Source organism: Rhinopithecus roxellana, chromosome 4 (genome assembly GCF_007565055.1).
Source record: "Rhinopithecus roxellana isolate Shanxi Qingling chromosome 4, ASM756505v1, whole genome shotgun sequence".
Lineage (NCBI taxonomy): Eukaryota > Metazoa > Chordata > Mammalia > Primates > Cercopithecidae > Rhinopithecus > Rhinopithecus roxellana.
In genome coordinates, this window is record NC_044552.1 from 65187225 (window position 1) to 65206723 (window position 19499).

The 19499-nt window shown below is 42.0% G+C and overlaps 4 protein-coding genes and 1 pseudogene across 4 annotated transcripts in view; 3 read left to right on the plus strand and 2 right to left on the minus strand.

Moving 5' to 3' along the window:
• Window positions 1-436: 436 nt before the first annotated feature.
• On the minus strand, window positions 437-1943 carry LOC104663425 (histone H3.1). The gene has a single exon (XM_030928479.1). It carries the CDS (start codon window positions 931-933, stop codon window positions 523-525), a length of 411 nt encoding a protein of 136 aa, XP_030784339.1. The 5' UTR covers window positions 934-1943; the 3' UTR covers window positions 437-522.
• Window positions 1944-2105: 162 nt separating this feature from the next.
• Window positions 2106-2994, minus strand: LOC104663414 (histone H2A type 1-D). The gene has a single exon (XM_010364571.2). The coding sequence runs from the start codon at window positions 2949-2951 to the stop codon at window positions 2559-2561; it is 393 nt and encodes a 130-aa protein (XP_010362873.1). The 5' UTR covers window positions 2952-2994; the 3' UTR covers window positions 2106-2558.
• A 197-nt stretch (window positions 2995-3191) lies between these two features.
• On the plus strand, window positions 3192-3905 carry LOC104663440 (histone H2B type 1). Its single transcript, XM_010364594.2, has one exon. It carries the CDS (start codon window positions 3269-3271, stop codon window positions 3647-3649), a length of 381 nt encoding a protein of 126 aa, XP_010362896.1. The 5' UTR covers window positions 3192-3268; the 3' UTR covers window positions 3650-3905.
• A 1609-nt stretch (window positions 3906-5514) lies between these two features.
• Window positions 5515-6455, plus strand: LOC104663947 (annotated as a pseudogene).
• A 1841-nt stretch (window positions 6456-8296) lies between these two features.
• LOC104663484 overlaps window positions 8297-19499 on the plus strand; it is a 36789-nt gene continuing 25586 nt past the window's right edge. Inside the window, exon 1 of the mRNA XM_010364676.2 lies at window positions 8297-8744. Within this exon, the coding sequence (XP_010362978.2) occupies window positions 8436-8744 (309 nt within the window). The 5' untranslated portion in view covers window positions 8297-8435. The remainder of the gene's footprint in view (window positions 8745-19499) is intronic.

Below are 19499 nucleotides of genomic sequence, written 5' to 3' on the forward strand. Positions count from 1 at the left end.
AGAAGAGCAGCCCCTCGGGTTCGTTCCCGCTAAACAAGGTGGTCTTAAGAAAATCAAGACCGAGGCCAGAAAAGCCGCTGCAGTCATGCCCAAGACAGCTGTCCCGGCAGCCGAAAGGCCCAAGAAAGCTTGGGGCGCCCTTATTCCGAAGAAAAGTAGTAAGCAGACCCCAAAGAAGGCTTTTGCGGGTGGAGGCTGCTGGAGAAAAAGGTTGGTTGGTCAAAGGTGGCCAAGAAAGTTCCCAAGCCGGAGGTATCCAAGCCCCAGAAAGCGGCCCCCCAAAAACAGAAATTAAAACTAGAGTACCTTAAAAACTGTTTCAATAACTGCCCAATTATTAAATTTTTTACACCAATTCCGTGAAGGGAGGGGAGACGGATAGAGGTAAGAATGCTTACTCACCTTGACTGAACAGAGATTCCAGTTTACGGACAGCAACAGTACACAGCAACTTTCATAGAAAAGGTGGTTGGCTCTGAAAAGAGCCTTTGGGTTTTGGTTAGCACACATTCACAACACAATTTACGCTCTCTCCCCACGAATGCGGCGAGCAAGCTGGATGTCCTTGGGCATGATAGTCACTCGCTTGGCGTGAATGGCGCATAGGTTGGTGTCCTCAAAGAGCCCCACCAGGTAGGCCTCGCAGGCCTCCTGCAGCGCCATCACCGCCGAGCTCTGGAAGCGCAGATCGGTCTTGAAATCTTGCGCGATCTCACGGACCAAACGCTGGAATGGCAGTTTGCGAATCAGCAGCTCGGTCGACTTCTGGTAGCGGCGGATCTCGCGCAGAGCCACGGTGCCAGGCCGGTAGCGGTGGGGCTTCTTCACACCACCGGTGGCTGGAGCGCTCTTTCGAGCAGCCTTGGTGGCCAGCTGCTTGCGTGGCGCCTTCCCACCCGTGGACTTGCGAGCTGTCTGCTTGGTACGAGCCATTGCGAACTTCTAAGCCCTGCTAAATGACGAAAAACCGAAAGCCTAGGGTTTTCTACCCGTATATATAAAGGCAACCCTGTTCTGATTGGACCAGGCAGCCTTTCCCCTGCAGCTCCATTGGTGAAGATGTCCACTCCCTGACAGAACACCTCCTGCCTGTAGACCAAATATTAAAACTTTCCTCCGTCCGTCTCCTTTAACTACTGGTGTTTTCAACCCTTTCCCCTCTGTGCCATCTTTCTGGCTTTTTTTTAAAACGTACTTTGATTTTCCTCTGCAAAATTTTACCTAGCTACTAGGATAACGTGTCTTACTTAATTTTTAAAAAAACGTTGGCGCCTGAAACTAGCTTTGATCAACGTTTTGAAAAAACGCGCGCTAGTTGTGATTGGTCAAGTGATTTCTTTTTACCCTCAAGTTTAGAAAGGCTAATTTCATATCTTGATTTGTCTATTTAAACTTGGAGATATTTTCAATAGTTTGTTCCAAGTACACCATGACTATTAACTCATAAGTAACTATTTGAAACCTGATGCTAAGCAACATGAACACATATTTAACTACAATATGACATCCTCATATGAAAGCACTCTTATCCTTTACAAGTTCAACTGGTATTTGTATAATCTACTGTAAAAAAAAGAGAAATAGCCAAATTTATAAATGGCACAGAAAGACCAGTGTGCCCTTGTAGTCATGCTGAACACTGTGCAAAGAAGCTCCACCTAAGGGCCATCTGGCTCCAGGGGATGTAGGTTTATATTCCTATCTATAATTAATGAGAGTTAGCTCAGTAGAGTGGAAAGTGGCTTGCAAAAAGCAAAAACAGACCTCAAAAATCCTTACAAATTGCAGGTAATTTCGTATCATTAAGATGCATACAAAAGATAATAAAAGGTTTTTTCCGGTTCTGCTGCTTTAAGTCACTACATTCGTATGTAAATGTAAACACGGACGAACATTAACCTCTCTCTTGTATTTCTCACGCCTTTTAACAGCTTTGCAATCCTAAGGGGCTGCTGCATTGATCGATTTAAATTACCTGTGACACATACACTCTCTGCATTTTAATTAGTTTGCCTTTTTTTTTTTTTTTTTGAGACAGAGTATCTCTGTCGCCCAAACTGGAGTGTAGTGGCCCGATCTCGGCTCACTGCAACCTCAGCCTCCGGAGTTCAAGCTTTTCTCCTGCCTCAACCTCCTTAGTTGAGCACCTTGTACACGTAAACGGAATAGCTAAAATTACAGGCGCGCGCCACCACGCCCGGCTAATTTTCGTATTTTTAGTAGAGACGGGGTTTCACCATGTTGGTCAGGCTGGTCTGGAACTCCTGACTTTGTGATCCGCCAGCCTCGGCCTTCACAAAGTCCTGGGATTATAGGCGTGAGCCACAGCGCCCCGCCAATTTGCTTAACTATTTTTATAGCAACTTTAAAATGGACGGTTAGTTTCATGGTGCACAGTGTAAGGACACCCACTTATAGGTGGAAGAATTACTAAAGAAAACTGCAAAATAGCTGACATAGAAAAAACTGTGAGCCCTTTTAATGAATACATGGGTGGCTCTGAAAAGAGCCTTTGGTTAAGATTGCCTCCGTAAAAAATCAATATACAAATTCTCGTTTTACTTGCCCTTGGCCTTGTGGTGGCTCTCAGTCTTCTTGGGGAGCAATACAGCCTGGATGTTGGGCAGGACACCGCCCTGAGCAATTGTGACTTTACCCAGCAGCTTGTTTAGCTCCTCGTCGTTGCGGATGGCCAGCTGCAGGTGTCGGGGGATAATGCGGGTCTTCTTGTTGTCGCGGGCCGCATTGCCCGCCAGCTCCAAGATCTCGGCAGTCAGGTACTCCAGCACCGCCGCCAGATACACCGGCGCGCCGGCCCCAACTCGCTCGGAGTAGTTGCCCTTGCGGAGCAAGCGGTGCACTCGGCCCACAGGGAACTGGAGCCCCGCCCGAGAAGAGCGGGTCTTAGCCTTAGCTCGGGCCTTTCCGCCTTGCTTCCCGCGTCCGGACATTTTGATATCTTAAAATAGACGTTGAGCAAAAGAAGTGAAAAACGTAAAACTGGATTTTGTTAGCAAGTGAGAAACTATTATACTTGGAGGCCGAATTGTAAATAACGCTATTTGATTGGCTAGAACAACCAACCAGTTGCAAAGAAACGCAAGAATCACCTAATTTGCATACGACAGGGCACACAGAGACAATTTATCCAATCAATGTGTAAGTTTTTAAACGCCAGTTTAGGACACGAGCTCTAGAGATATTACGAGCTGCAGAGTGAGGATACTTGTCATTTCTCTTTAGGTTGTGGACGAGGTGTTTCTTTAACATGCCTGAACCTGCTAAGTCTGCTCCTGCCCCAAAGAAGGGCTCCAAAAAGGCGGTGACCAAGGCGCAGAAGAAAGATGGCAAGAAGCGCAAGCGTAGTCGCAAGGAGAGCTATTCCGTTTACGTGTACAAGGTGCTAAAGCAGGTCCACCCGGACACCGGCATCTCATCGAAGGCAATGGGTATCATGAACTCCTTCGTCAACGATATCTTCGAGCGCATTGCCGGCGAGGCTTCCCGCCTGGCGCATTACAACAAGCGCTCGACCATCACCTCCAGGGAGATCCAGACGGCCGTGCGCCTGCTGCTGCCCGGGGAACTGGCCAAGCATGCCGTGTCCGAGGGCACCAAGGCTGTCACCAAGTACACCAGCTCTAAGTAATTCTAACGTCTTCATACCCAATTCCAAAGGCTCTTTTAAGAGCCACCTACTTTTTCAGCTATAGAGTTGTAATTACCTGCATATTTTCTGTGTTTACCACAGGATAAAAACAGGTTTGGTTTTATCCTGATTTGAGGGGGTTGCTGCTGTGTAGGTCTAGAGCACAGTTCTTTTGACAAAATGCTGTACTTAATCTTAAGTTAGTGGTAGCATATTTGTTTTACCCCAAGTGCTAGTTACAAGGGTAGCCCTTTGTGCTGATGTGCACATTTTTCTTATGTTGTGCTGTGATGTGTCCCTTGTCAAACTGGTTTCATAAGAAAAGAACTTTTGAAATTAAGTAATATTTCTTTTGCTACTGACAGTGTTGGGGAAAAGAATGTCTTCCTTAATTCCGGTTTAGTCATAACAGCATTGGCAAGTTTCCCTGGTTAAAATAATATAATCAAATTCTTCAAAATATAAGGACAGCAAGACAAGCCATGTGCATGAAAACTAAAAAATGTGAACACCGGTGCCTGGATGCAGCACTAATAATCAAAATTGTTCTTTGTTTAAAGAAAAGTTTGGCCACTGGCAAAATAACATTTGGGAGTAATAACTGGAAGTCCAGGAGAGAAACACCCTTAACCCTAAAATATTTTGTCACTTCCTCAAAGTTGTTTTTTACTTTTTTTCCTTCAAGGTTGACTTCATATGTGTTCATTTTATTCTAATAGGCAAAAATTGTGATTTTTAAATGAAAAAATAATTTGTGTCATTCTACTTGCAAATACCACAATTTTTCTATTCTATATACTCATATATAAAGATACTGAAGTTGTTGTATTTCTTGTAATTACAAACCTTACTTAAGATCATAAACTGTTACGAATGGCATCCATTGTAGAATACTTAGAATTTTTACAAAATATTTTTGTATTTTAAAAATATTTAAAATATTTTATACAAAATATTCTTAGAATTTCAACCCAGTTAAGAAAAAAGGAATAGTATTCTATATTACTTTCTTTTCTTTTTTTTTTTTTTTTTTTGTTACGAAATTTCACTATTGTTGCTCAGACTAGAGTTCAATGGCACGATCTTGGCTCACTGCAACCTCCGCCTCCTGGGTTCAAGTGATTCTCCTGTTTCAGCCTCCCAAGTAGCTAGGACAAGAGGCAGCTGCCACCACGCCTGGTTAATTTTTATATTTTTAGTACACACGGCCTTTCTCCGTATTAGCCAGGCTGGTTTCGAACTCCTGACCTCAGGTGATCCACTCTCCTCAGACTCCCAAAATGCTGGGATTATAGGTGTGAGCCACCGCACCTGTCCCACAATTTTTTTTCAAATTCCCACTCCCTGTCCGGCACATAAATGGACACAGAACACAGCACATACAAAGCATATAAAAACATTCAAATAAACCCCAACTGAAAAAATGAAAGCAACAAGAAAAAGCTAGAAAAATGAAAGCTAAAAATACTAAATAGCTTTATGTGCAAATTTACATTGGTATAGCAGTCGATTTTTGCTTTCTGTAGTTCCATAAGTAAATTTCTAAACTAAGGTGTACATCAGCTTGAGGGGAATACAACAACTTTCTGAAATTATATGCAAAAATGTGGCCATATGTGTTTCTCCTTCCCAGAACAAATTATATAGCTTTCTATCAGATTCTAAAAATATCGTGATCCACTGTGTTAAGCAGAATAAGGCTACCCCAGTGATGACCACATCCTAATCCCTGGAGTCTGCAAATTCCTGCAGTCTTTGTTATGTTACGTGACAAAGGGCAACTAAGGTTTATATGGAATTAAGGCTACTAAATTGGCTGACCTTAAGGAGATTATCTTGCATGTTACGAGTTAACCCAGTACAATTACAAAGATTCTTAAAAGTGGAAGAGGGAATTGGAATAGAGAACTAGAGATATGGCAGCATGAGAACGATTTGGCCATAAATTTCCAGCTTTGAAAGTGAAAGAAAAGGACCATGATCCAAGGAGAGAGTGGCATCTACAGGGTAAAAAGGCAAGGGAAAAGATACAGGCTCTTTATTTCTTTAGTTAATATCAAGTCAACACCTTGACTCTTTTGCTCAGTAAGATCTGACTGAGCCCCAATTTTAAAAACTATATAATTACAAATTTGTATTTTTTAATCATAAAATGTGATAATTTTTCAAACCAGCAATAGGAAACCAGTGCAACCATACAAGTTTAAGAATTGAGTAATGTACCAGCCCTGGCCCGAGACCCCACAGTCGCCAGCATGTTGATGCCTAAGAAGAACCAGATTGCCATTTATGAACTCCTTTTTAAGCAGGGAGTCATGGTGACCAAGAAGGATGTCCATATGCCTAAGCACCTAGAAATGGCAGACAAGAATGTGCCCAACCTTCGTGTCACGAAGGCCATGCAGTCTATCGAGTCCCAAGGCTACTTGAAGGAACAGTTTGCCTGGAGACATTTCTACTGGTACCTTACCAATGAGAGCATCCAGTATCTCCATAATTACCTTCATCTGCCCCCAGAGATTGTGCCTGCCACTGTAGGCCGCAGTGGTCCAGAGTCCAGAGCCTGGCAGCCCTCGGCCTAAAGGTCTGGATGGAGGGTGAGCAACCTGCAAGACTCACAATAGGAGAACCCGACAGAGATACCTACAGACGGAGTGCTGTGTCCCCTGGTGCTGACAAGAAAGCCAAGGCTGGGGCTGGATCAACAACCGAATTCCAGTTTAGAGGCAGATTTGGTCATGGACGTGGTCAGCCACCTCAGCAAAACTGGAGAGGATTATTTTGCATTGAATAAACTTACAGCCAAAAAAACTCAAAAAAAAAAAAAAAACCAATTCAGTAATATATTAACTAACGTTCTACTAAATTACAATTTTATACATTTCAATACAAATATGTAAATACTATTAAAATTATTATAGAAGCATGTAAATTCTTCCTAAATATCACAGGCTCACAGAATTTTGATATTGGTGGGATTTTAACAGCAGCAATTTACAGTTCCTTTTTGTTTAGTTTCTACATATTTGATTTCTTTTCACAGTAGAAATCCTAACATTTGTATGTCTAGGAGGGCATTCAAATAACTAACATGTACACAGTAGCCTTCAAACTGAAGATCCAAAGATACAGGGGAAATCATAGATTTTTATGCTTAGATTCAACAAAATATGGACAGCTGTGTAGAAATATGATTGGACACAAAGGGTACGAGCTAATGCTAATAGACTGAGCTAATCATAATAGCCTAGCAAGGCCTGTGTGTCTAGATTCTTCTTGGACTTTCTAGGCAGCATTCTCTCCTCCTGGGCATAGGACAAGCCCTCTCTTGAATAGGGGTCTTATGACCTACAATCAAACGAGGTAGGCCAGACCAGATAATTTCTTTCCTGCCAGTTTTTACACAAAAAGGCAGAAGGAGGAAAATTTGATTAATTTTTTTTAGGTTTTATGGCCAGCTTTGGGGCTAGCTTTGGTTTATATGTTCCATCGTGGGGAGGAAGGAGTCTAGTTCCTATAGCTAGCTTCTGGGGAGAATGGGAGGGAGAGAGAGGAATGTAGGAGGAGAAAAACTTACTGCTGAGGCCTTCATTTTGTAGTACTGTTTTCTGACTCCCAACACCACCTTTTATTTTAAAAGTCTGTAGGAAGTCGCCTATTTAATACCTTGGCCCACTACACGTTGCCAATTCTCTTGTGATAAAGGCTGCTACCAGCATCAAAGAGAAAAGAAAACAATAGAGAAGTAAACATTAACACACCAGTGAGTTTTTAGGTTTAGATGTGCGAGTTAGCTAGTTGTTTAAATGAGAATTATAAATTTTAATAAACAGGGAAGAAAGAAAAGCCAAAAATGTAACACGGGCCTGCACAGTGAGGACTAGAATTAATGCGATCACTAATTTTCTTTCTTTTTTTTTTTTTTCTTTTCTTTGAGACCGAGTTTCACTCTTGTTGCCCAGGCTGGAGTGCAGTGCTGTCATCTCCGCTCACCACAACCTCTGCCTCCTGGGTTCAAACAATTCTCCTACCTCAGCCTCCTGAGTAGTTGGGATTAGAGGGATGCGCCACCACGCCCGGCTAATTTTGTATTCTTAGTAGAAACGGGGTTTCTCCATGTTGAAGACTGGTATTGAACTCCCGACCTCAGGTGATCCGCCCGCCTCAGCCTCCCAAAGTGCTGGGATTACAGTCGTGAGCCACAGCTCCCGACGGATCACTAATTATCCATATTTTTCTCTTCGGGAAGAAAACCCTTTTGATCAGATTTCCCTTAGCTTGGTGCTGGAGAGGGTGAGATCTCGCAGTTTTCAAACACTTCCTAAGTGGGTTCGGTCCCCAAGAGAGCAAGCAGCAGAAATGTCAGAGGCACCATGCCTGTGGGGACAAAGCTGAACTCCTCACGGAAGGAGATTGCTACAGTTCCAGTCTTGTGAGCCGAAGCTCCTATTCAATCGTCCTAGAGCATCCAAGCAACAAATGATATTAACTTAAATATATTAATGTATTTAATCTCATTTAATTGTTAAAATAGGCCTAAATTTCCTCTTTGGGGACGTAAGACTTGCAGAGACGCCTCCACGGAGAGCGCACTCTACCGGCGGGAACTGGTGTCCTTGGTGACGTCATCCGGGTCTGCGCTGTGAGGGGTGGGGCCAGCAGGCAGTACCAAAGTTCCCGTATGTGCGTTTCCAGTCTTCAATTAGGTCCGAATTCCCGGCATATAAAGATATTACCGTAGCTTGTCTTTCAGATTGCTCCAGTTTCTTGCGCAGGCTGGTTCGTCATGTCTGGTCGCGGCAAGGGCGGAAAAGGCTTGGGTAAAGGAGGCGCCAAGCGTCACCGTAAAGTCTTGCGAGATAACATCCAGGGTATTACCAAGCCTGCCATTCGGCGTCTTGCTCGGCGCGGCGGTGTCAAGCGTATTTCTGGACTGATTTATGAGGAGACCCGTGGGGTTCTGAAGGTGTTTCTAGAGAACGTGATCCGTGACGCTGTTACTTACACGGAGCACGCCAAGCGCAAGACCGTAACAGCCATGGATGTGGTCTACGCTCTCAAACGACAGGGACGCACTCTTTACGGCTTCGGCGGCTAAGGCTCCTGCTTGAACGACTCATACAGCTCGACTTCCCAAATCAAAGGCCCTTTTCAGGGCCGCCCACAATTTTCCTTAAAAGAGCTAATGACTTTTGTTAACCACTTAGTCACTTTATAAATCATTGTCCTATCAACAGGTACGTATGTCTTTGGCGGTTTTTTTTTTTTTTCGTTCCAAGTTGCATTTGGTTTCAGCATACGATTGTTTAGGCTACGATCCCTTTGCATTTAGAATTGCTGTATTAGGCATAGCCTTTTCAGGACGTATAGTAGGGCCTTAGGTTGCACTGAAAAGGTTAAAGTGGTGGTGTTTCATCTGTTTGTCTTGCCGCCTTTTTTTTTTTAATGCTTAAAACTGCATGGTTCTCAACGTAAGTAGGAAAACTGCGAGAGAGTCTGCGTAACCGCTCAAAATGGCGGAGAGCGAGGAACAAAGCCGGTGCCTGGCAACGGGCAGATACGCGAATTAGCATAACGAATCTTCCTCCTGGGCGGTAGTGTGGGCCTTAAATCCTGGCGGCCTGTTTTCTGTTAACCTAAGGGCTGAGTTTCTGGTGTATAGAGGCCCCTGGGGTAGATGAGCTCACGCGAGGAGAGGTTGCAAGTATGCATTTCGGAATAATAATAATGAAGCCAGCCCAGTTGTCCCTTAGAAGTTGTAATGTCTTCTGTTCTTTGAATAAAGAAATTTGACCTTTCAACCCTACCCTTAAAGCTTGAAATTTAACATTTAACTCACATGAGACATATTAAAGTTTAGGAACTCATGTACCTGCATCAAGCGAGGAACTGAAACTCACCAGATCACTGCATCCACACCGTGAGACTCCATGTTTCTCAACCATCATGATTGCTTCCTTAGCACTCCCTGGTTTCCTGTTTTCTCGCTCTTCTCGCTACATAAAACCCCCAATTTTGGTCGGGGAGACGGATTTGTGATTTCATCTCCCTTTCTCCTAAGCGGCAGCACGGGATTAAAGCCTTCCCTCCTCTAGGTCATTGACATTCTCTGGCGAGCAGCAGGACCAGGACTGAACCCTTGGAATCTCGATAGCAAAAACATTTTAAAAGTAGGTAGGATGTTTATGACAGTTTTTATAGTATACATACTATGCTATAATAGGACATTATACCCCAAATTGTTGAGTATACAGTAAACTCCACATAATCGAGTTGCATGGCTAGCAGAAAAAATGAAGGATTGATCATCTTAGTGTTAATTGCCATATGATTTCTTTCCTGTAAGCAGAAACCAGCTGCTGGAAAGCATTGTAGAAACTAGTTAGAAAATGTTCCAACGGATTCTGATTGACCAGCCAGAAACCGGTTTCCCCTGTTTTGCAGTCCTGCCACAACTCCAATTAGAGGACCAGTCTTACACATACTCGTTATTGATAAGTGGACATAGACCTTAAGCCAGTTTCAGCCAGCTTGTAGAGACTGAACAAATTGTCTTTGTGCCCTACGGTTCATCTTTTAGCATAGAGCTAAATCCCACCTCATTGTAATGCTAAAATCTTCCCCATGGTTCACATGAAATGTATGTTACATGTTTTGCCGAAGTGCAAGTGCCTGACATCCCTCATGAATAATAATCAAAGAATTTTTCCAAACCTACTTAATCTGTGATGTAGGATTGACTGTAAGGCATGTATATATTCCAGCTCCCCTTCACTGTCACAGAGTGCTCACTACATCCTGGGATTCTTCTGCCCCTGAAAATAAAGCCTTCGTTACTTCCTACTTGGATCTCATTGTCTATTGTTCAAAAAAGACATGTACTCATTCCACATTGAAAACATCCTGGTTATGCCCCAGATGTCTTGGAGATGTGGTTTGTTTAAAGAAGGATGCCGCCATAACTTCGGTTGTGTCTCTAGTTTTCTTATCTAAAACAGGCTCCTCTTTCCTACTTCCCCATTTTTGGACGTTGATTTTTTGAAGACCAGACTTACAGAATGGTTTTTTTCTTTGTTTGTTTTTTTTTTTTTTTTTTTTTTTTTTGGATTGGCTTGATTCTTAATCATTTTGGCTTCTGTACTCTCCATGTCCTGTAAATTACAGTACAAGTGACTTCCATACACTTAATTAGAAATCAGGTGAATATGCATGTCAGGAACAGTTTACACATTTAATGTACATAGAAGTACACTACATCAGAACCACTTGATGTCTGGTTTTATGCAAATTCAAAGTGATAGAAAAATCGCAGGTTTGGGCTGGGCACAGTGGCTCATGCCTCTAATCCCGGCACACTGGGAGGGCAAGGTGGGCCGATCACCTGAGGTCATGAGTTCAAAACCAGCCTGGCCGTCATGGTGAAAACCCAACTCTACTAAAAATACAAAAATTAACCAGGCATGGTGGCAGGCACCTGTAATCCCAGTTAATCAGAAGGCTGAGTTAGGAGAATGGCTTGAGCCCGGGAGGCGGAGGTTGTAGTGAGCCAAGGTGGTACCACTGCACTCTGGTCTAGGCAACAGAGAAAGGCTGCCAAAAAAAAAAAAAAAAAATTGGTGGTTTAGGGTGATAGTTCCACTGAAAATCAGATTTTTCTTCTAGCCAACAAGTAATCCGTAGGCTGATGCTTTGAAATCAGGAAAATAGTTATTTTGAATGTCATTTTTAAAAAGTGTGACCTTGTGCATATATATGAAAAGCATCATGTTATTGGTACTAAGGCACTGGTTTGAGGAGAAAAAGTTTTATGAGGATGTTAACGTAACAACAGCGACAAAAAGGAACACACAGCATGTGCCAAGCATTGTTCTACATTCTGGGAATTAAAGCAGTGAATGAGAAAGAACAAAACAATATGTCTGTGTGCATAGAATTTATGTTTATTGGATGGTGGTACACACACAAAACAAGTAAACCCTACTGTGTCAGATGGTGCTGACTGCTATGAAGATCACTGAAGCAGGAAAAGGCATAGCATGTGGTGGGAAGAGGTGATATTTTAAATGATACTGTCTTGGGAAATTTTACTCATAAAATGATAAAAAATACATTGAGAAAGTGAGAGTGCCGACACTCCCGGCTGAATAAAAAACCTCTTCCTTCTTTAATCCGGTGTCTGAGGAGTTTTGTCTGTGGCTCGTCCTGCTACAAGAGAATATTCCAAATGGAACACCAAGCAGGAAAGCCTGGAGGTAAAAAGCAAGTATTACGGCTGGAAAACGGGGCAGAAGTGAGGCAGACATTGGAAGGCAGGACAAGGGACCCCGCCACACTTCTTTACATGCTATGCTGACTACAGCAGCACCCAGCTCCATAACCTTGCAGCCACTGAAGCTTCCGCTCATAAAATCAAGCAATCAGACATCAAAGAAATAGAACACTCTAACCACAAACATCCTGGCCATCGGCAATAGGGACTTCCAAAAGACCTTCCCCAAACGAACATGCACTGTAGGGTCTTAGATTATCCTAACCTAAATTTTGCATCATGTTAATGATAAAAATCATACCCCTGCATGAAGATTTAAGACGCCAGTGAGGCCTGAGACACAGGAAAAAACATGACAAGGGACTGCAAAAGTGTTTCCAACAGACCACCCCAGACATGCCATGATGTCACCTGGACGAAGCCCAGAAAAGAATAACAAAGTAGACTAGGTTGCTTTCAAGGAGCCAGCTGCAAGTATACCTCTGGCTGCTGTCTCCCTTTCTGCTCAAGCCGAAAGCCCTAATAAACTGCCTTGCTCAAGTCCAGCTTATATTCTTTGTCGATTTCTATTTTCTGAGGGTCAAGAACCCACTGCCGGTATTGGAGAGGGTGCAAATTAAAAACCAATAAGATCTGCAAGGCAAATGGAGACGAGTCTCTATATGGCCTTGTAGACCATTATGACTACTGTTTTACTCTGAGATGGGAGCCACTGCAAAGTTTTGAACAGAGAACTGACATACTCTGATTTATAGACACACACACACACATATTTATTGGATGGTGGTACACACACAAAACAAGTAAACCCTACTGTGTCAGATGGTGCTGACTGCTATGAAGATCACTGAAGCAGGAAAAGGCATAGCATGTGGTGGGAAGAGTATATATGTGTGTGTGTGTGTATATATATATAATTTTTTTTTTTTCGAGACATAGTCTTATTCTGTCACCCAGGCTGGAGTGTAGTGGTGCAATCTCAGCTCACTGCAACCTCAGCCTTCCAGGTTCAAGTGATTCTCCTGCCTCAGCCTCCCAAGTAGCTGGGACTACAGGCGTGTGCCACCACACCCGGCTAATATTTTGTATTTTTAGTAGAGATGAGGTTTCACCATGTTAGCCAGGATGGTCTTCATCTCCTGACCTCGTGATTCGCCCACCTCAGCCTCCCAAAGGGCTGGGACTACAGGCGTGAGCCACTACACTGGACCTGATTTATATTTTTAAATGAGCTATCTGGATCCTGATGAAGAATAAATTGTGATGGGACCAGGGTAGTAGCAAGGAGACCAGTTCAGAGGGTACTACAGTAATGCAGTTGAGATGACAGTGGCTTGGACCAGTGTGTTAGTAGTACAGGCTATGAAAAGTGCTTGGATTCTATATATATTTTGAATTAAGGTTGATAGTTCTTTCTGAGCTACTGAATGTGTAGAGTATGAAAAACAGACAAAAATGTATGGATGATTCCAATGATTTTAGCCAAAGCAACTGGAATTGGAGGTATCAGTTGCTAAAATGTGGAAAAAGAAGGAACAAGTTTTGGAGAGGATTCAAATGTTTATTTTTGGATATCCAGAGAGAATTTAAGATGCCTGTTACATACCTAAGGGAAAGATATGAAAGATATGAAATAGGCAGTTGGCTATAAAAACCTGCAAGTTAGAAAAGAAACATAGGGCCCGGCGCAGTGGCTCACGCCTGTAATCCCAGCACTTTGAGAGGCTGAGGCAGGTGGATCATCTGAGGTCAGGAGTTCAAGACCAGCCTGACCAACATGGAGAAACCCCGTCTCTACTAGAACTATGAAATTAGCCAGGGTGGTGGTGCATGCCTGTAATCCCAGCTACTTGGGAGGCTGAGGCAGGAAAATCGCCTGAACCTGGGAGGCGGAGGTTGTGGTGAGCCGAGATCGTGCCATTGCACTCCAGCCTGGGCAAAAAGAGGGAAACTCCGTCTCAAAAAAAAAAAAAAACAAAACAAAACAAAAAAAAAAAAAACAAGAAAGAAAAGAAACATGGAAACATAATTCACAGTCAAAGCATAATTGCCATAAGAGAAAAAAAGCCACAAGATGGAACTAAATCTCTCAAGAAAGAAGGTAGATAATAAGGAGAAAGCTTTGGGTCAAAGAAGTAAAGAATGTTTGATTTGTATTAATGACATGTGAATTCCTAACTTACAGTTTTACAATTTCTTTCTCCAGTAATTTTCCTTTTCTCCTGTAATTTTCAGAACACACAATCAATATTATTCCTATTTTACAAATGTGGGAAAATGCCCTTACTCATAAGAGTATGAAATAACATTGGAATCCTCACTCAAATAATCTATTAAAGTTAGAGCCATGGGGAATAACTTCGGAGATCCAGTGATAGATATTCACAGTTTTTCCAAAATACACCCACTGTCATCACATAACTGGGGACATTTCAATCCCCTGATGCAATTCTATGTGTTCTCAGGCCTCCTGAAGCCTATTTGTGGAAACTGGATTCAGAGCTCTATCTGATGCTGCCTTTTCTCTTCCCTTAGCTCTGCCACTTCTGATCGCTCTGAGAAGATGGACCTGGAGAATGAAAATCTCCATCTGATTCTTTTGAACTGATGTTTCCTTGTTGCTGTGGAGATACTATACATATATTTATGTCATGAACACTAAATGACCAGCCCACAGCGTTGTACTCCATACTCAGAGACCCTGTTATTTACTTGACATCTCTACTTGAAAGTCCAATTAATATGAACTGCCAATTTCAACAGAATTTCGTTATCTCTGACAAAACAGCTAATCTCATCATCTTGAAACTGGTGAATGGCATTTATACTCTGTTAGTTGGAATCATTTTTGTCTTTTTCTTTCACATCCTACATAACAATCCATCAGTAAGTTCTATGACCTCTTCCTTGAAAACACAAACAGAATCCAACCATTTCTCATTCCCACTGCTACTCCTCTGGTCAAGCCACTGCCATCTTCTACCTTTATTACTACAACACCGTCATCACCTGGTTCTCCCAGAGGAATTCCAATAAAGGACAATTCAGATCAGATGACTCCTCTGCTGAAACCCCCACAATGTTTCTCATATCACTTAATGAAAAACTCAAGGTCCTTTCAGTGGGTTACAGGCCACACTGTCTGATCCTTATTAACTCTTTGGTCTCAAATCCCGCTACTCTTCCACTCCTTCCTAGCCAACTCCACCAGTTCCTGGAACTTGCTAGAAGTACTCCTCACAGGAACGACATACCGATGGTTCCCCTTGAGTGGTCCGGTCAGCTTCTAGGTTCCTGTAGGTGGTGGTCCCTCACTTCCTTCGGGTTTGTATTCAAATATCATAGTCTTCTTGAGGCTATCCATAACAACATTGTTTAGCATTAACACCCCTCCCCACCACCTCCCTCTATATTTTTTTCCTGCCCTTGAGGAGCTTCCAGTCTATTTGGTCAGTCAAAATATGCCTTTATGGAAAGCAGAGCAAGAATTAAATACTATATAGAATGTCAGAAAAGAGGCCAGGCACAATGGCTCACACCTGTAAGCCCAGCAATTTGTGAGGCTGAGGCGGGTAGATCACATGAGGTCAGGAGTTCGAGACCAGCCTGACCAATCTGGTGAAACCCTGTCTCTACTAAAAATACAAAATTAGGCATGGTGGCAAATGCCTGTAATCCCAGCTACTTGGGAGACTGAGGCAGGAGAATCACTTGAACTCAGGAGGCAGAGGCTGAAGTGAGCAGAGATCGTGCCATTGCACTCCAGTCTGGGCAATGAGAACAGGACTCCATCTCTAAAGAAAAAATAAAATAAAATAGAAGTTCAGACAATAGTATAAATCATGTCAGTATTGGAACTGATGGTTGATGCTTGGACAAGTGGCTTTGTGCCAGGTTTGGAGGCATGTTAGGCCAATGACAGGAATGTGGACTTTCTTTTGAACAACAGGGAACCACACAAAATCCCTTTCCTAACTCAGCAACTGTTCTTATTATGTAAAAACAATTCTCATATCTTTTACAAAACTAGTTCTTGTATTTAGCATATTGAATTCAAATTATGTGTTTAATTTATCTGAACCATTGCCTGAATGAATGGATATGAATGAAATAAATGGAAATCTAAACAAATTTACAAATGATGAAATGAAATACTTCAGCGTATATGTGAAGTATTTCCTTTCCCTGGCAGAAAAGGAGTATATTTCAAGAAGAACCCCTTAAAAAACAAGTCTCACAGGCCGGGCGCAGTGGCTCACGCCTGTAATCCCATCACTTTGGGAGGCCAAGGCAGGTAGATCACCTGAGGTCAGGAGTTTGAGACCAGCCTGGCCAACATGGTGAAACCTCATCTCTACTAAAATACAAAAATTAGCATGGTGGCACACATGTGGCCTGTAGTCCCAGCTAGTCAGGAGGCTGAGGCAGGAGAATTACTCAAACCCGGGAAGTGGAGGTTGCAGTGAGCCAAGATCGCACCACTGAACTCCAGCCTGGGCGACAGAAAGAGACTCCATCTGAAAAAAAAAAAAGGAAAAAGGGGGGAAAAAAAATCAAGTTTTATATAGTAGCAGAGATTTTTGTTAAGCACCCACTCTTTTTTCAGCATCTACAGTCTTTTGGAGTATAAGGAGAGTTTTCCTTTTTTATAACCAAATTTTTGCTATAAGCAATATTTCATAGTTTACAGAAGTTCTTTTTATAGAAGTTGAAGTGATTTTCCACAAATATGTTTGTAGATTATTTTTTCTTTACTTGCTTTTAAGTTTGTACTTCTAGATACATTTAAAAATGTAACAAATCGATATACAAGTTATAAAAAATAATATGATGGCCATGCTTGAACCCAATTGTCAATCAAATATATTGGTTATGTCTGTTATATTTGTTATATTACCAAGAACTGCTTTGACCTCATCTCTCATCTTCCTGCTACTGCCCCCAGAGGTAACCATGACCTGACCATAAATTATGTCATTTTCTGGCCTTAATCCTTCTTGTTCCTCTGTTCCTTACAGTCATTTCACACTTTTAAAATTAGCCTTCCCATTTGATCCTCTTTGAGGTCATTAGGACATTATTTCATAAACATGAACATATGCTCAGAGTCACACAGATTATTAGGTCGTTCACAAATAATTCTTACTCTATTTTTTCCTGTTTTTTTCATTTTATGCTAGGATATAAAATTGTCTTGATTTTCAGTTTCCTTAGTAAGTATATCTTAAATTTACTCTATTCATTTTTGTATTGCATAGGATAATAGCTGGTACATAGTTGGTGCTCAATGATTACCTGTGGAATAAATTAATTTTTCTTAACATAGGGCAGGGAGACTTGGAGAGGAAAGGGCCTAGGGAGAGTTTCCTATTTCTTAACCACACGATGGAGAGTTTTGGATAGAGACAAATAGAGAAAGTTACCTTTAGAGGAGCTATTGCACCAAAAAAAATGTAACAGCACTCTTAACATTTTGGCATTGACCCTTATAGTCACTCTTTTTTCCTAAAACTATATAGTGTGTGTGTGCATGTGAATGTGTGTGTGATGTCACGTAAATAAATAAGAATACGTCATTTGGCAACTTGGATTTACCCTATACAATGCAATGAGCATATTTTATGTCGTTTATTTTTTTTAAAAGCATTATTTTTAACAGCTGCATAATATTCCATTAGGGATAAAACCTAGTTTTAGGCAAAGTCTAACTCTTCAACATTAATATTTTCAGATTTTAGCCACAGTAAACAAAAATACGGACAATATTAACATAAAATTAGAAGTTAGAATCAGTAAGACGTTATATATTTTTAAGTATTTGCATAAAAGGGAATACTCTGGAATGGGGACTAGATTTCAAAGTTGGATGAGTAAGTGAAGCTAGGTAGCGTATCATAAGGTCTGTTTTAGTTGCGCTGAGTTTGAGATGCCTGTGAAATACTTATTTCGTGTACTATTTACAAGCTTAATCACCATAATTTTTGATATCGACTGAATTTCCTGTCCCCAGCCCACAATTCAAACGTTGAAGTCCAATACCAAGTACTTGAAAATGTGACTTTATTTGGACATAAGGTCTTTAAAGTTGTAAAATGAGGTTTTAGGAATGGGTACTAATCTAATCTGACTGCTGTCCTTATAAGATGATTAAAAAACAAACCACACACACAGAGGAAAGACCAGAAAGGGGAAACCCCAAGGAGAGTGGTCCAAGAAAAAATCAATTGTGCTCACTGGGTTGATCTTGAACTTGTAGCCTTCAGAATTGTGACAAAATTAATTTTTTTAAGCCACATAGTCTTTGGTAGTTTGTTTTGGCAGCCCTAACAAACACACTTCTCAAACATTTTCATTCTAGGATTACTTTTCTCCACACTTTTTCTATGTTATGCCAGTTTTTGTACTCCACAAAGACAAACACACAGAACACAGATGCACACCTACCCCTAGTGTGTGTTGTAGGGGAGGAAAGAGTGTTTCCTTTTACCCATCTTATGTTCATTGGCTGGGGCCCTGAAACAAAATACAGATTAACAAGAGAAAAACATACACGTTTATTTTTTAAATTTATTTATTTGTTTATTTTTTGAGACGGAGTCTTGCTCTGTCCCCCAGGCTGGAGTGCAGTGGCACGATCTTGGCTCACAGCAAGCTCCACCTCCCAGGTTCACGCCATTCTCCAGCATCAGCCTCCCAAGTAGCTGGGACTACAGGCGCCCGCCACCATTCCCGGCTAATTTCTTTTGTATTTTCAGTAGAGACGGGGTTTCACCATGTTAGCCAGGATGGTCTCAATCCCCTGACCTCGTGCTCCGCCCGCCTCGGCCTCCCAAAGTGCTGGGATTACAGGCGTGAGCCACGGTGCCTGGCCAAGAGAAAAACATATACATTTAATATAAAGTTTTACATGACATAAGGAAATAAAGACCTGAAGAAGGGGTTAAACCTGAGTGTTTTTGCACTAGGTTTGATGAAGAGTAGAGAGTCATGCAGAAATATAACGAGACAAAAATAATATGAGCTAAGGATAATAAGGAGAAATCTAGCAATGTCTATTTGTTCCGATTCCTCTCATACTCTGCAAGACTCACAGGAAGGTCGTAAGACCTGCTTCAGAGGAAGGTCATAAGAACATTCCTGTCTATGTTGTTCTACTAATTTCTTAGAATGTTCACTGTGTCAAGGCACCATACTTGGAAGTGCTATGTTGTCGTTTTCAGAAACCTGAGGCTGCTCATGGAGTACTATGGAGTAGTGACGTGTCTTTTTTTTTTTTTTTTTTTTTTTTTTTTTTTTTTTTTGGCCCCATTTTAGAAATTTGATTAATGACTATAAACTAATGGTTTCTGTGTTTCAGACAGAGTCTTCCTCTGTTGCCCAGGCTGGAGTGAAATGGCGCGATCTAGGCTCACTGCAACCTCCGCCTCCCGGGTTCAAGCGATTCTCCTGCCTCAGTCTCCGTAGTAGCTGGGGTTACAGGCATGCACCACCACACCCGGCTAATTTTGTATTTTTAGTAGACACAGGGTTTCACCATGTGGGTCAGGCTGTTTTTGAACTCCTGACCTCAAGTGATCCACC